Raw genomic sequence first — 17,016 nt, forward strand, 5'->3', positions numbered from 1 at the left:
AAGCAGACAATGTCATATGTGGTCACATGGTGGAGCTTGCAGTGTGATGGCATAGGCATGCATGGCTTTCAGTGGCACTGGGTAATTGGTGTTTATTGATGATGTGACAGAAGACAGAAGCAGTCGGTTGAATTCTGCAGTGTTTAGAGATATACGGTCAGCCCAGATTCAGGCAAATGCAGCAAAGTTGATTGGACAGCGCTTCATAGTACAGATGGACAATGATCCAAAACACACTGCAAAAGCAACCCAGGAGCTTTTGAAGGAAAATAAGTCAAATATTCTGCAATGGCCGAGTCAATCACCTGATCTCTAAACTAAATGCAGAAAAACCCACAAACAAAGAACAACTGAAGACAGTGCAGTTAGAGCCTGGCAAAGCATCAGAAAGGAGGAAACCCAGTCTTTGGTAATGTCCATGGGTTTCAGACTTCAGGAAGTTATTTTCAGTAAAGGATTCTCAACAAAATAATAAAAATTAACATTTTATTAATGATTATATTCATTTGTCCAATTACACTTGAGTGCCTGAAAATGGGGGGACTGTGTATAAAAATGGTTGCAGTTCCTAAAATTTGTACTTGATGTTTATGTTCAACCCCTTGAATTAAAGCTGCACTCTAAATTAATTTGGATTGTTTTGTTTTCATTTTAATCTGGTGGCATACAGTGCCAAAAGTATTAAAATTGTGCCTGTGTCCAAATATATATAGACATAACTGTATAGCATTTTACTGCAATGCACAGAAAAGCACTGCATATCACCTCACAACAGAAAGGAGCAACTCACTATGTTGCTCTGCAGAGATATGAATAAAGTGTCACTTTGTGCATTTCAAATACGTAAAAAAAAAGAGTAAACCGTAAGATGTGTTGAAACATGCCTCACACCGCCTCCTTCACCAAGCCTAACTGCATTTAAAAACTGACAGCTGCCCACACACTAGAACAAAGTGTTTAGTGAATGAGCCCTAAAACAAGTATATTTATAAGGACTCACAGCCACAAAATTCTGTCATCACCTCTCCTGTATATTGGGATATATATCAATACCCGGAATCTCTGACTCGGGGTATCTCAGCAAAGTGGAAGTGCTTTCATGTTTTTCCTTAAAGATGACATATATGCTAAAATGTGGTCCTTTAAGCGCTGTGTCAGTTCTCCAATGTATTGTAAACCACAAGGGCATTTCACTGGTAAACGACATACTCTGCGTCGCAAGGGACTACAATCTTTAAATGTAATGCATTATGTGTTTAACTTAAAGAGATGCTAGAGCTGCTAGTTAGAAGTTCATACCAGCAGTCTCTTGCTGCCATGGCCAAATTCTGGGTCCTTCTGATTAACAGTGATCGAAGCGTCAGAACTTACTGCTTCATCCTTCCCCATCTTCTGTTCTCATTGGTCCATTACTGACTATGTTGTGATATCTTAATGGTTGAAATGTATGTGCATGAGACAGAAAGATGGAAGCATGAGGCAACACTGTCAGAAGGTTTTAGGACAAAGGGGGATTTTACTGTAGAGGTAGGATTTTGGGGGCCGCTGCAGTTATGTGAAGGAACTTTTAGGTGCCCTAGCTTTTTATATGACTGCACATTTTTTACTGGCCACATAATGTATTATTAAAGTTCTAAAATTCCTACAAAAAGAACATTTTGTAAATGTGTATTCAGCAAAGTGAAATGTTGTTCACTTTGAATAACCAATCATGGCCAGGATAATTAAAACAAAAAAAACACCCTTTTTTTTCTTACAAATTATTTGTGTGGACATAATTTATGTTTATAAGTGAAAATTGAAAATGATAAGTAACTTTTTTTGTTATCTAATTACTTTATTTTCTGTTGTGTTTTGTCACATTAGGTGTAAGAGGTGTAAAAGGCCATATAGGTCAGTCAGGTGCAGATGGAATGCATGGATTTAAAGGAGTCAGAGGTGACACTGGACCTGATAGCTTGCCTGGTCCACAAGGTAATTGTTTAATTACTTATTACTGGAAAACCTAATTTACCTTAAAAAGTAATGCAATATACAGGACATTTTCCTGTGTCTATTTTTTTCATTTGTTATGTCATAATCTCTATAAATCATATGTTTATCTTGATATTTTTCCTCCTTTGAATCACTAACATTGTGGTCACCTGACTTTTGCCCTGGTCTGGCAACCCAGTTCCACCCACTGTCTGATATAAGACCAGTCCTTGTAGGCTGGCAGTCAGTGACTATATTTAAGCTGTGCTGTCATTTTTACTCCTTTTTCCTGAGACCCCCGATGTGCACTCTGCTTATCTGTCCCAATTAATCCTGCATGCTAAGCCATGGATATTCAGCTCTGTACTCATGCTTGCTGAGTGGTACCCTGTCCTTGGAACTGCCATTGTGCATGCTGCTTACCTGTCCCTAGAAATTCTGCACACTGAGTCGTACTATCGAGAAAACGAAGAAGAGGAACCACCAAGGAGTATAGCAATGGAGACCCTTCAATTGGAAGGGAATTATCAAAATAGATGCCCCAGGCATTATACGGGCGGGGATAAACCAGAGTTTAAAGAAGTAACATAGTCTTTATACTATGTTTCTTCTGGTTTATCCCCCCTTGCCCATATAATCCCTTGGGCATCTATAATTACTGAGCCGTACTATGTCCCTGAAAGTTCTGCTGTATACTGTGCTCAACCTGACCCTAAGGCTGAGTGGTACCCTGTCTTTTGAAGTGCTGCTGTGCATTCTGTATACCTGTCTCTGGAAATCCTGTAAATCAAGTAAACGATCCATTACTGGAAATTCTGTATACGTACAGTTCCTTGGGACTCTTGTGCTCTGCAGTTTACTCAGCCTATGTGCGGTACTTCTCATCAATCCTGTGGCACCCCCCTTCCTCGTTGGAGTCTCTCACTCATCTTGCCTTGGCTGGTAGTAACTGGAGCAGTGGCCTGGGAGCAGAAAACCGCCAACCCATCTCCGCCATCAGACTCCATCCACTGCATATAGGGGGTGGAGAGGAGAGAGGGGGCAGCGCCCGGATGCCTCTAATGGACGGGCCGGCACTATTAACAACCCGATTCCCCCCTCACCCTTCTTCTAATCTTACAATTTTTCATAAATCTTTGTTTTTAGCTTAATAGAAGTAACTGGTTCCTATCTTTTACACCCTGAAGAAACCACACCTAAATGCAGAGCAGGTCTCCTGCCTTCAAACAGCATCCTCTAGTGGGATCTTCTAGTGCTGACAGCAATACAAATTCTAATAATTATTTCTAAAGTGACACAGTTCCTACTTTTATAACTTTTTTTATGCTGTTTATTTGTGGTTTATATATACATGTTTTTCTTAGTAGAGGAGGCCTATTGTAGCCTATAATACAATACTGTGAATACTGCTCCTGGCTCCCCCCCCCCCCCCCCCCCAGAAAGCTGCTTGCTACAGGGGGTATTCGAGTGGGCTTGATCTTGACCTGCACTGTATGCCTCTATTGACACACACATATTGTTGCTTGAGACCGCCCTCGCTCCCTCATCACTGGATTTGATTGACAGTATTTTTGGCTCCCGCTGCACTCACTGAGTCCAGTAAAGAAGAGGAGTGCTCTTGTGCACAACGCTGGATCGAGATAGGTTCAGTTTATTTAGTGGGGCTGGGGGAGCTGCACCTAATGCAGAGAATGCATAAAGGTAAAAATAAAAAATATTCCTTGGCAGTAGGCCCACACTGCAAGGGTTAGCTGCTTGTTTAGTTTAGGAGAGAGTTTTTGCATGTTAAGTTACCTGATCCTCTGCTCCCCAGCAGATTGCTCTCCCCAAGCAGTGGACTGTCCCTTGGCATTATTACATCCAATGCAGGGCTGTGGGCTTTGCATTGATCTTAATGCTGTCATGACCTTAAAGTATAACTAAAGGCAAAACTTTTGCTGTCTTTCTACCCTTTAGGGAAATTCACCCTCTCTATTTGTCCTGTTTACCATTATCATTAATAGTAAAAGGAAATCCCCAGAAAAGTAATAGGGAAGAAATATTACAATGGGGGCACTAGTTCTGGTGACCTGGGGGTCCCCAGGAGAGTCCCTTAATTTGTAGGGATTTCCTCTCACTTCCTGTTTGGCTATGGGAAAGGAAGTGACGGTAAATCTCCCCATTGGAACAATGATGACAAATATAAACCTTACATAAACCTTGCCTTACTCTATCCAAAAATGAAAAAAATGAAAAGTTTTGCCTATAGTTCTACTTTAAGAGCATGGGGGAGAAAACACTGCAGAGATCGGTCCAGCAATACAAAGGAGTAGAGGATCGGGTAAGTAGATCTCCTTTTCTATGAACAATTTTACATAAGGGGAGAGTACAGGATGTCCTTTTTTTGAGACTAGTTGCCAGATCAAGGAATAGGGCAAGTATTCCTCTGTATTCTGGCACCCCTAGACAGAGTTACCCTTGCAATGCAGGGGGGACTCAATGTAAGGGTAGTTTTTGCCTCATTCTCAGAGTTTAGCTTTAACTACAGTGAAGTTTTCAGGAAGGTCATAAACGTGTCTGTGCTGTGTATTAGAGGTTCACTGGCTAAAAATGTACAAATCCTTTTGCAGGTAACACAATTCCCATATATGTAATTTAACTGTGTTAGATGTTTGTCTGTAGCACAGCTTTAAACAAAGACTTGACCAATTAGGTGCAATTATTATAGTTGTTAGACTTGTAAAATTAAATTAGTACATACAGTAGATGGAGCTAATACATTTCTTTCTGCATTGACATATATACCTTCTTCATGTTTTCAGGATTCCCAGGTCGAAGAGGAGATCGTGGTAAGCCTGGAACATCAGGATTACCAGGAGAACGTGGTCCATCAGGAAATCCGGGCGCACAGGGATATCAAGGTACAAAAGGTATCCCTGGTGATGTGCTGGGAGCTCCATCTGGATCCCGAGGCGACGTTGGCTGGCCTGGCTTTTCAGGCCTGAAAGGTGTACAAGGCGACGCAGGCTTTCCAGGATTTCAAGGTACATAATGCTAATACTATATATTTTTAAATGTTCTGTATCTTTGTAATTGTACTTTTACCAAGGGATCTATTTACAAAAAAAAAAATGTTGAATGAATGTCACAAACATTCCCCCCAATTCATGATAAATTCTGACCATATTTTGCTAAATGTAGTGAATGTCTATGATATACAGCTCTATCTAGTGGCCATGAGGAATTGTTCCTGAATTCAGGAAAATACCACATTATGGCCACTAGATGGAGCTGTAACAGAATAAAAATGAAAAGTTCTTTCATTAAAAAACACCCTTAATAAAATCCATTATTGTGCTCAGAATATGTTTAAAGAAAACATTACTTAGCAGCTATCATTATCTGTCATATTCCTTTTTTTTTTTTTTCTCCTAGGTATCAATGGAAGACCTGGGACCCCAGGACTGAAAGGCATTTCAGGTGATCCTGGAATTCCTGGAACTCCTGGATTACCAGGTCCATCAGGGAATGGTGGTTTTCCAGGAATGCAAGGGAAACCAGGGAAGCCAGGAACAGTGGGCCACTCCGGACTTCCAGGTAAGAGTGCAGTGCTCTGTTTTTTTATTTACATATAATGCTGTGAAAGTGTGACTACTGCCAATGCCAAAAACATCTAATGCTGTGACTCATTTTAGGTGATTTTGAAACATCTGACATTATTCAAATCTGAACTTTAGGAAGTGGTGATCTAAATAGATGTTCATTGAACTGTATGAAACACAGATATTATGTCCTGTGCAGTGGGGAGATCTTTATTGTAGCACACTACCCCCACAAGGGCTGCTGTTAACTGGTTTCCCTACTCCTGCACAGCCAGATGACAAGCATTTTTCACTCTCATCCAGACACAAGCAACAGTCTTATTAGGGGTAATAACTTGGATGGGAAATAGGGATTGGGAAACAATAACCCGGGGACAACCTCCTCCCTATGTACAGGTTTCTCAGCTGTCTTCCTTCCTGGACGCTGACAGTCTCTGATGATCAACTGCAAGAGCCCCTTAAGGACTAGGAAATCTTAAGCCCCATAAACACTATTATGCCGCGTACACACGATCGGAAACTCTGACAAGAAAAACGTGGAATTTTTTCAGACGGAATTTTGGCTGAAACTTGTGTTGCATACACACGGTCACACAAATGTTGTCGGAAATTCCGATCGAGCAAGAACGCAGGGACGTACAACACTACGACGAGCCGAGAAAAATGAAGTTCAGTGATTCTGAGCATGCGTAAGATTTTTGAGCGTCGGAATTGCATACAGATGATCGGAATTTCCGTCAAGAACTTTTCCCGTCTGAAAAATTGAAAACCAGCTCTCACATTTTTGCTGTCTGAAATTCCGACAGAAAATGTCCGATGGGGCCTACACACGGTCGGAATTTCCGACCAAAAGTTCACATCAAACTTTTCTTGTCGGAAATTCCGATCGTGTGTATGCAGCATTACACTTTCTGAAGATTTTTGTCTTCATATTTACCAAAACCACCTGATTGCATACAAATTGAAACTCACCCAAATATTTAACTTTTCGGAATCATCCCCCCTTCCGGTGTCACATTTGGCACCTTTTAGGGGGGGGGGGCAGAAACCTGTTTAGTACAGGTATTTTGCTCCCACTTCCGGGCATAGATAGCCGAGCCACCCACTGCTATCTACGCCACATCCGGCGCCTCCTCTGCCCCCCCCCCAAATGTCTTCTGGGAGACACATAGGTCCCAGAAGACAGCAGGGACCAGTGGGATTGCGCAGCGCGAGTCGCAAGGCTTCACTTTCTGATTCCCTTACCGAAGATGGCGGCGGCAGCACCCGAGAGCCGAGGGAGAGATTGGCATTGGGTGCCGACTTCGCAGGCGCCCAGGACAGGTAAGTGTCCCTATTTTAAAATACCAGCAGACTTTAAAAGAATCAATAAAAACATGGCTCAACTGCATGTTTTTACCGCCCCTCAACCGCAAGTTTAAGACCCCTTTCACACTGCGGTCACCCAAGCGTTAGCGGTAAAGTGCCGCTCATTTTAGCAGCACTTTACTGCTGTGTCAGTGCCACTTTTTGGCCACTAGCAGGGTGCTTTTAACCCTCGCTAGCGGCCGAAGAAGGGGTTAAGAATGCCGGATTGCCCTTTTCGAGCTCTTTGGAAGGGCTGGCCATTAATTTCAACGGGCAGGGGCTTTTGGGAACACTGTATACAGCGTTTCCAAACCGCACCAAATATGCTGCTTGCAGGACTTTTCCTAAAGTCCCGCAAGTGCACCGCACCAGTGTGAAAAGTCACACTTAAATAATTGGGAGGTGGTTTTCAGGTGCTTTATAGGCGCTATTTATGGTGCTAAAATGCCTGAATACTGCCTCAGTGTGAAAGGGGGCTAAACCTAACCTAACTAGTTGGTCAGGTACAGGAAGGACTGAGGGCCAAGTCACAGCACATGCAGTCCAGTGTGTTTTTGTTCTGCATCAAAAACGCATGGAAAGTAGATTATATGGTTTCCAATGGCATAGTTCTCACCAGTGCTTGCAGTTCTAGTGTGTTCCAGTTCCATTTTTTCTGTACTGGACTGTACTGGAACGTGGTAAAACGCATCAAAAACACACTGAAACACACCAAAAATGCACTGGAACACACATATGCTTATGTTAAGTTTAGAAAAAAGCGGGGGGAAAATGCACTGGACTGCACTAAAAATGCACTGGAACACACCAAAAACGCATCAAAAACGTGCATGCGGAAAAGCTTCCAGAATGCATCCGGACTGCGTTTCTATGGTGTGAACTGGTCCTGAATGTCTAGCAGTCTTTCTGAACACTTTCTTGATTAGAACAGGTGTGCAGTGCAGAGACCTGAGCTGCATTGCTGGGCACTGATGAGCAAATGGCAAAGGCACAAGGCTGATTATTCCTTCTGCTGGCCATACACTATACAAAAAATTGGCCGAACCCATTTTCGAAAAGCCGAAACACATTAACCTTTTAATTTATCGTTCGATATTCTTTAATTTTGGTTGAAGTACTGTATATAGCATATAAACATGGCAAATGTGAACATGCCAGTATTTATGATAACCATAACATGCACGAAAAAGAGATATGACTAAGTATAGACAAAGCAATAAAAAAAAATCATAAATTTAGGATAAATAGAGACTTTGTCTATACTTTAATTACTTTTGTACATTTTTTTATATTTTAAACACAGGTTCTCCTGGATCACGAGGTGACGAAGGAGAACAAGGAAACCCAGGACAAGCTTGGAAAAAAGGTGAAGCTGGAGATGAAGGAGAATTGGGAATTGCTGGCATAAGAGGAAGAATTGGAGATCCAGGTTTCCCAGGGTTGACTGGTATGGGCGGACACCCTGGTGTAAAGGGTAGGTAAAACTCATTTCCTTTGGTTGTTGATCATAGAAGTGTGAGAGCAAGCAAAACCTGGTCAGAATAATGAAGATGACCAAAACGAGGTTCAGTATAGTGGTTTGGATATATTTTCTTTATTATGTTTATAGGCAGGTGTAGCATGGCCTCCTTGCACAGGTGGCATGATGACAGTCACCGCTATGCAGAGAGGGTGGAGGACAGGAGGAACTCTTGTCCCTCTGTGGTCTCCGTAGGTGTCATCAGGAGAGCAGTTGTCTGATTGGACACTGCTGCCCTGGATGACCTTGGCAGCCATCTTTAGTCTGGGCAGTGGGAATAAATACCACTGTCAAACTGCAGTTGGCGCACCTTTGCAAAATGGCTAGGTAAGGGACAGGAGCCCGCTGGATAGGGAGAGTGTGACCAGCATAGAGAGAGGTTTCAATGTAGACGGGACCGAGTAGTAACTGCACACCTGTGTCGCCACCTAGAAGCCCTTCCCATCTTCAGTTGCCTTGTTGACAAACCACCATACAGCCGCCTCCTTCGTCAGATGTTGCAGGCATCATAAGCTGTTTAAAGGATCTTATGTAATACTGAGGCTGTTTGCAAGACCTTCTGTAAAGTACTGCTGTACTGGGCTTGCCCGTGTTAAACATATCCTATTACTACCCTGTCGAAACATTTGTTATAATACACCTTGCTGCATTCATTGGTCTTCGTATGCAATCTCTCTACTTTGGGTACCAAATGCCAGGCCCCACCTACATGTTCAGGACTAGAAAAAAATATCAAGAAATGTAATTTTATGGCAGCATGTGGAGCACTAGGTTTCTTTTATATGTTTACCTATGCATTTGTAACTGCTCTCTGGTAGACAGCTTCTGCTGTTCTCCCTCTTTAGAAACTCCTTAATGCTCTGTGAATCCTGTGTCATGGGTATACTGTGTGCTAAATGTTTATTGTTAGGCAAATATTTTATTCAAAAATTAGAACATTTAGGCCCCTTTCACACGGGCGAACCGTTCAGGTCCGCCTGTCAGTTTATTCAGCAGACCTGAACAGTCACTCCAGGCTTGTCTATGGAGCATCGGATGTCAGCGGTGACCATTTCCGCTGACATCCGATCCATTAAATCAGACGGATGGCGATAAAAATGTTTTCCTTTACAACTCCTTTAAGATCATATTCTCCTTTAAGCTTTACTTGACCATTTTAATTACCATTTTTTTAATTACAATTAAAATAGGAGTGAGAGGTTCTTCTGGAATGGGAGGTTTCGAAGGAATGAAGGGTGAGAAAGGACGGTCTGCCTTTGATGGTCCTAAGGGCCAATATGGCAATTTTGGCTTACCAGGAGAAAGAGGAAACCCAGGAGTATCAGGAAACAAAGGTACTAATAATTAAGCTTATGTTTATGTAACTTTGGTTTGCTTTATCTTGTAATCCACTAAAATCTATTGAAAACGCTGAATTGCTACAGTAATAAACAAGCTCAAAGCCTGTTATTAAAAGACAGTTTACACCTCTAGTTTGGGATTATTAAGGGAATTGAAAACCAAAATTTGATTTGAAATTCTATTTTTATAAAAAAGTTTATTTTGATATTATCAATTGATAAAAATATATATAGAAAAAAATCAACATATATACATGATTATACAAAAATTCAAAACATTGCATGATAAGGATTGTTGAGATGTGGTATTTCCCTACTACTTTCTGGACTACCATCAGTGGAATGAGGATGGTGATTAGTAGAGGGATATCCAAAGCCTGTTATTATACCTATGCTGAGTAGTAATATGTTAGGTGGATGTGACATGCTATTCTACTTATCCATGGATTATTATGTGTCTAAATCCGTATTGCTTGTCACCATCGGTAATCCCCAGAAATATTGCACTTAATGCCCATTCCTGGAATTCAGCATTTATTTCTGCAGAGGAACTGTATACATTCATATAATGAGAAATCAGCATATCAAACTATCTTGTCTGTCAGATTTAATCCTAATATTCTGTAATTCCTATTATTTGTCTCTAGTATTTATAAAGTACCACCATTTCAGATATCAATGTACTTTTCTATAGAATTCATACATTGCAAATACAAAAAACTCAGACAGCAAGTTGAATAAGTGGAAGCCATATTATAATAATTTCTACAAGTGCAAGTCATAGTACTTTACTTAGGGTGACTTCAGTGGGTACTGTATAATATGGTGTGGGCACTTGTAATGTTGTACATGAGACAATAAGAACCAAATGTTGTTGCTCCTTCCTTTTTTTTTTTTTTTTCAGCAGTGTACTCTGTATATCACATACAGAATGAACACAAACTGGTGACCATCACAAACCTGACTTTAGGATGACAGGGCTTCACCTCAAACGTCCTCACTTTGAGGTTCCGTTCACACTACTGCGACTTGTCATGCGACTTTGGACACATAAAATATTGTACTGACTTAAAGAGGAAGTAAACCCTGTAAGGCAGTTGTCATCAACCCTGTCCTCGGGGCTCACTAACAGGCCAGGTTTTATGTATTACCTTGGGGAGATATAGACTAGAAAACTGCAATCACTGAGCAGCAAATGATATCACCTGTGCTGTATTTCAGTAATCTTGCAAACCTGGCCTGTTAGTGGGCCCTGAGGACAGGGTTGATGACCACTGCTGTAAGGTTTACTTTTTCCATCTTTGTCCCGTTGGGGAGATTTACCTTCACTTCCTGTCCCATAGCCAAACAGGAAGAGATAGGAAATCCCTGCAAATGAAGGAAATTTCTTGGGGACCAGGTGTCCCAGTAAAAAGGAATGTATGCTATTAGGATAAAAAAAACACACACACACACACACATACATAGGTTGAACTGGATGGACTGTTGTCTTTATTCAACCTTACCAACTATGTAACTATATGTAAGGTAATGCAACAGGGACCACATACTTATACTTATAGGTTATTCCTATTGCCATGAAAAAATGTGTGCAATTTTCAGATTGCACTGATGAACGTGAGAAAGGGGGCATGAACGAAATGTAGGCCTGCAACCAGTTATTACAAGGTGAAGTAGAAGTCAGCTAACATGCTAGTAATGAAGGGAGGTCAAGAAATGTGCTCCCTTAGGGTGTGTATGAGAAGCCCAGATAATTAAGCTTGATTCATACTAGTGCAACTCCAAAGTTGCACGATTTCCAATGCAACTTTGGTGCGACTTTGCACTCTCTGGCACTCAAGTCGCAAGAAAGACACATCATAATAGCGCAGGAACCTTTTTAAAATCACTGTGATTTTAAAGAGGTTGTAAACCTCTCTGTGGAATTTGTACCTATAGGTAAGCTTAGAATAAGGCTTACCTATAGGTACAGTAAATATCTCCTAAACGTGCACCGTTTCTGAGATATTTGCTGTGTTTTGCGCCGATTATTTAATCGGCGCACTTGCTGTGAAGAAACAGCCCCCCCCCCGTGACGTTTCTTCACAAGCTAGTGTCGTGACTGACTTCATGCGGCTCCGGACAGTCACAAAGCCAGAGTCTGCGGCCCCAGAAAGAAGAGGGGCGAACATGGATGCGGCCTGCATCAGGGGCGGCGCAAGCTTCGTTTGCAGGTGTCACATATTGTACTAGTAAGAAATGCATACTAGCACATTATGCATTTACTTTACAGGGGCAATGGAAGGAAGTAAAACCCATCAGGGGTTATAACCCCTCCTTACTCTATCCAAAATGGGAAATAAAAAAGTTTTGCCTATATTTCTACTTTAACCTATACCAGTGGTGACCAACACACAACCAGTGCTCAGTGTGTGCTACTGACCCCCCACTTGAGTCCCCACACCATTTAAATACTTAACCACCTCCTGCCCACCATATAGTAAAATGATGGCAGACAGGATCCCCTCTTGTTCTGAGGTGATGTCGCCCCAGTGTCACCACTCTCGCGTGCCCGCGGGGACACGCAGCACGGCGGTTACCATCATGCAGTGATCCTAGGACACAGCGTGACCCCGATCTCGGTAAAGAGCCGATGACGCAGGTTTTTACCCATGTGATCGGCTGTGTCCAATCACAGCCGGTCATATGTAAACACAGAAGTGCCATTTATCGGCTCTCCTCGCCTCACACTGACAGGTAATCATCCGTACAGCCCCAGCAGTGCCCATCAGTGACACCAATCAGTGCTGCATATCAGTGCCTGCTCATCAGTGCCCATTAGTGCCATCCATCAGTGCTGCCTATGCATGCCGGCTATCATTGGCCGTAAGTGTCACCTATCAGTGCTTATCAGTGCCACCTATCAGTGTCCATCAGTGCGAAATATTAGTGCCTCCTCATCAGTGCCACCTAATTACAAAAAAAAAAACAGTGGTGATTAAATACCATCAAAAGAAAGCTCTATTTGTGTGAAAAAAATTATAAAAATATAATTTGGGTACAGTGTTGCATGACTGCGCAATTGTCATTCAAAGTGTGACAGCGCTGGAAGCTAAAAATTTGCCTGGGCAGGAAAGGGGTGAAAGTCCCCGTTAAAGACAACTACAGCTAATACTACCATTCTAATAAATAACAGCACATTTATAACAATCAAACTATTCTGCAGCCCTCTGAACACATCAGAAGCCATACTTGAGGCCCCCATATACTGTATATTAATATGAGCACAATTGATAGATAGTATGAACAAAGAGAGTATATGAGAAGTATAGCTGGAGATAGAAATTATACTGTTTCACCCTTGACTAGAATGAGTGAAGACATTTATGTGATTAGTTATACTTAAGAAAAGTTTATGTTAATTCTTACTATTGAATGTATTTAGGTGATCGAGGGGAGGAGGGACCACCGGGACCAGAACCAAAAATGGAGGAAAGTATGCTAGAGAAGATGAAGGGCGAAAAAGGAATTCTAGGTGTTCCTGGATCTCCTGGAGTTCCTGGGCTAAATGGTAAGCATATTATACTATATTATACTTCCCTTCGTGTTATACATGATCACATAATGGGGTTGATTTACTCAAACTGGAGAGTGCTTCAACTTGTTCAACTAAGCTTTGACAAAGAAAAGCAAACCTGGAAGCTTTTAATAATATTACCTTAAAGTGGAGCTCCAGGCTCCTTCAGAAAATAAAAGTCAGCAGCTAGCTACAAATACTGTAATTGCTGACTTTTCACATTTAGGACACTTACCTGTCCATGAATCAAGCAGTGTCCTCACCCGAGCCGATTTTTTAATCAGCTCTGGGGTGCTGCCGCCGCCATCTCTGCTAAGGGATACCAGCAGTGAATCCTTGCAGCTTCACAGCCGGTTCCCTACAAAGCGCAAAGTGCGCTGTGCTTAGCGAATGGCCAGGCGGCGAGGGAAGGAGGAGAGGGGCCAAACTTCTGATTGAGTTTGCCACGGCAAGCTCAGCCGGCAGTGGGAATGGGTACCTGCCAAAACCAGGTACCCGCTCTCTCCTCCCCCCCGAAAGGTGGTAAATGTGGCAGCAGAGGGGGGAGGTGGCAAACAAGTGGAGCTTTTTCTTTTGGGTGGAGCTCCACTTTAAAAGGCAAGAGTATGTAATAATCAACACAACCTTAAGAGGAGGTCCTCAAAAACAGGATGGAAAAGGAAACCACATATATGGAAGGTTGCTGCAGTGTAATATACTAGGATGAAAAATTACATTCATGAAAACTGAATGTCATGTTCTTAAAGTGATAGTAAACAGAGAAGTGTTAATTGCCATCATTTATTCACCTGAGCCAGCTGCCCCCACTTCCTACACATCCCAGCCTTCCAGTGGGGGGGGGGGTGATTGACAGCCACCAGCTCTCTGCTCATTGAGAACTGAGTGATCAACGATCTTTGATTGCTCTGTTCTCAGTCTTAGAGCCGGTGTGTCACGTACCTTACCAGAGGCCGAAGTGCTGAGAGGGCTTCCCTTTGCGACTAAGTGCAGAACGCCCCCTGGAGGTGACACAGGGGGAGCTATGCCCAGAGATGCAGGAGTTGCCAGCTGCGACTTGCTGAGTAGATGTTGGAGATCAGCTGTGGACCAGGATACGCAGTCAGGCAGGGGTACCACGGAAGTAGTAGATGAGGTGGACTGGCAGGAAACCCAGGGGCGGAGTCAGGAGCCGAGCCGGTAGTCATACACAGGAAGCAGGAAGTGACTAGAACAGGTCAGAAGGCAAGCCAAGGTCATACACTGGATCCAACAGACAGGAACAGGACAAGGATAAGCCGAGAGACAAGCCAGGGGTCATACACAGAGAAGTCTGGTCAGGCAAGCCGGGTCGTCAACCGGAATACAAGGAGAACAGGAACAAGGATTCAGGATCACACCAAGGGCTGAAGATCATGCAGCAGTTGGTGACTGCTGCAGCAAGCTTTAAATAGAGCACTGACGCCAGGAGTCCCGCACGCATTGCGTGCGCAATGGCGCACGCACGTGCGCAGTAAAGAACAATGTATCTATGCGCACTGTGCTCGTAGGTCCGTGCAAGCAGGTCTGCCAGTTCTTCCACGGTAGGTTCTCTGACACGGTGGAGGACAGATGCATCATTGGATCGATGCTGCATTCACCTAGGTAAGTATGATTACTAAAAAAAAGTCAAAAAGAGTCAAAGATGACTCACAAAAGCTTTCATTTTATTCAGACGGCATCTATTCAAGGATATTTTTTTACTTTACAGGTATTAACAATTACATTAGATACATTTAATACTGATTTGTATTAAAACTAAGTGAGTTTCTTTGTGAATGTATTCAGTCAGCATACTATATCCCACCCCCATAGTGTTTAGCAATAGGAGGACACGGAGGAGGAGGGAGGAAGGGGAATGTCATTTAGCAATGTGCATACACCCACATGCCATGTGGGTGTATTTACAGTCATGTGGGCTGCAGAGATAAAAAAAGGAGGAAACAAACAGCTTAGAAAGGAACTGAAATATGAGCATACTCAGCCAATGGCTCCTGCTGCTATCAGTCTGCCCTGTGAAGAGGGAGAGAGCAGAGAAAGACACTGCTCCCGGAACAGCGCTGGATCGAGATCAGTCTTAGGTAAGTATAACGGGGGCTGGCTGGGGGCGCTGCACACAGAACTTTTTTTTACATTAATGCAAAGTATGCTTTAGCCCTGGTTCACACTGGGTACGATTTGGAACGATTTGAGATGCGATTTGAGATTTCGGGCCGCGAAATCGCGGTAAAATCGTGCATTTTACCGCGATTTTGAATTCGCAGCAGTGTGAACCTAGGCTTAAGGTAAACAACCTTCTGTCTTTAGAACCACTTTAAATGGATTGAGGCTAGGAGGCTAACCTTAAAATGTAACTTCATTTATATGTATTATATGTTTTTAATTACGTTTTAGGAACTAAAGGAATGCCTGGCCACCCTGGAAATCCTGGACTATCTGGTTCACCTGGAATGCCAAGCTTTGACACAGGGAATAAAGGAGATGCTGGACAAAGTGGGTTTCTTGGTTTTCCTGGTTCCCAGGGACCAGTTGGTCCTCCAGGCATTCGTGGATTCCCAGGATTTACAGGTCCTAGAGTAAGTATGCCACCTTCCTGGCGTATAATGGATTTAAAAACTTTTAGGGATAGGTAACAACTATAGTCTGTGAAAAGCTGCAACAAGTGAAATATTTCGCTTTGTAAGACCCCTTTCACATTCACAGCGTGGCTGCGTTAGCGTTAGCGTTTAAGGCCTGCTTATTTTAAACTGCGTTTTTCGGACGCTAGATGCTTTTAACCCCTGCTGCACCTTTATTACTTTTAAACTCTCCTCCTGTTAGTTTAGGTCATGTCTCTGGGTTCTTCATCTTAGCTTCATATTAAAGCGGTAGTAAACTCGCACAGAAAAAAAAAAACAGGGAAAAAAAAACCTGCAAGGCAAAGGCATAATGAGCTAGGGAGCTGACATCTTGCCCTCGGCGTGTCTTCCGCGTTCGTGGCTCCGGCGCTGTGAGTGGCCGGAGCCGAGATGATGTCACTCCCGCGCATGCGCGTGGGAGTTTTCTTCCCGGCATGGTCCGGCAATGCTGCCGGACCTTAAGCTGGGGCAGTCAGCGGCTGCATGCATAGGGAATATCTCCTAAACCGTATAGGTTTAGGAAATATTAATTTTACCTACAGGTAAACCATATTATAGGCAAAAATTATGGGTAAAAGTGTTAAATTTGGGTATACAACCGCTTTAAAAGTACTGAACCCTATTCACATTCTTAATGTATTTTAGGGTTTTAGTTGTGTCACTTCTTATATATATTTTTTTAGCAGAGGCCCTAAAGAATAAAATGGTTATCATTGCAATTTTTTATGACGCACAGTATTTGCGCAGCAGTTCTTCAAATTTATTTTTTAACCGCTTGTCGACCGCTGCCCGACTATATACGTCGGCAGAATGGCTCCGCTGCGCATATTGACGTACCCGTACGTCCCCTTTAAGAGGTAGCATTGCAGGCGCGTGTGCCACGAGCTCCGTGAGTGTGACCGCGGGTCCCGCGGACTCGATGTCCGACAGGTGCCCGCGATCGTGTCACGGAGCTCGGTGGTGCTCGGTGAGAGGAGTTGTGACATCAGCAGACTCTCCGCCCACTTCTACATTCCTCTTGGTCAAAGCATGCACAGGAGAGGCAGAGAAGGTTCTGGGCAAAAGC

General features: G+C 42.9%; 1 protein-coding gene across 1 annotated transcript in view; it reads left to right on the forward strand.

Annotated features, from left to right (window-relative positions):
- Positions 1 to 17,016, forward strand: part of COL4A2 (collagen type IV alpha 2 chain) — a 273,847-nt gene that overhangs the window by 230,878 nt on the left and 25,953 nt on the right. The window contains exons 29-35 of the mRNA XM_040336208.1: positions 1,867 to 1,974; positions 4,776 to 4,997; positions 5,389 to 5,550; positions 8,206 to 8,376; positions 9,612 to 9,755; positions 13,186 to 13,311; positions 15,727 to 15,908. Coding sequence (XP_040192142.1) covers positions 1,867 to 1,974; positions 4,776 to 4,997; positions 5,389 to 5,550; positions 8,206 to 8,376; positions 9,612 to 9,755; positions 13,186 to 13,311; positions 15,727 to 15,908 — 1,115 coding nt within the window. The remainder of the gene's footprint in view (positions 1 to 1,866; positions 1,975 to 4,775; positions 4,998 to 5,388; positions 5,551 to 8,205; positions 8,377 to 9,611; positions 9,756 to 13,185; positions 13,312 to 15,726; positions 15,909 to 17,016) is intronic.

Source organism: Rana temporaria, chromosome 2 (genome assembly GCF_905171775.1).
Source record: "Rana temporaria chromosome 2, aRanTem1.1, whole genome shotgun sequence".
Lineage (NCBI taxonomy): Eukaryota > Metazoa > Chordata > Amphibia > Anura > Ranidae > Rana > Rana temporaria.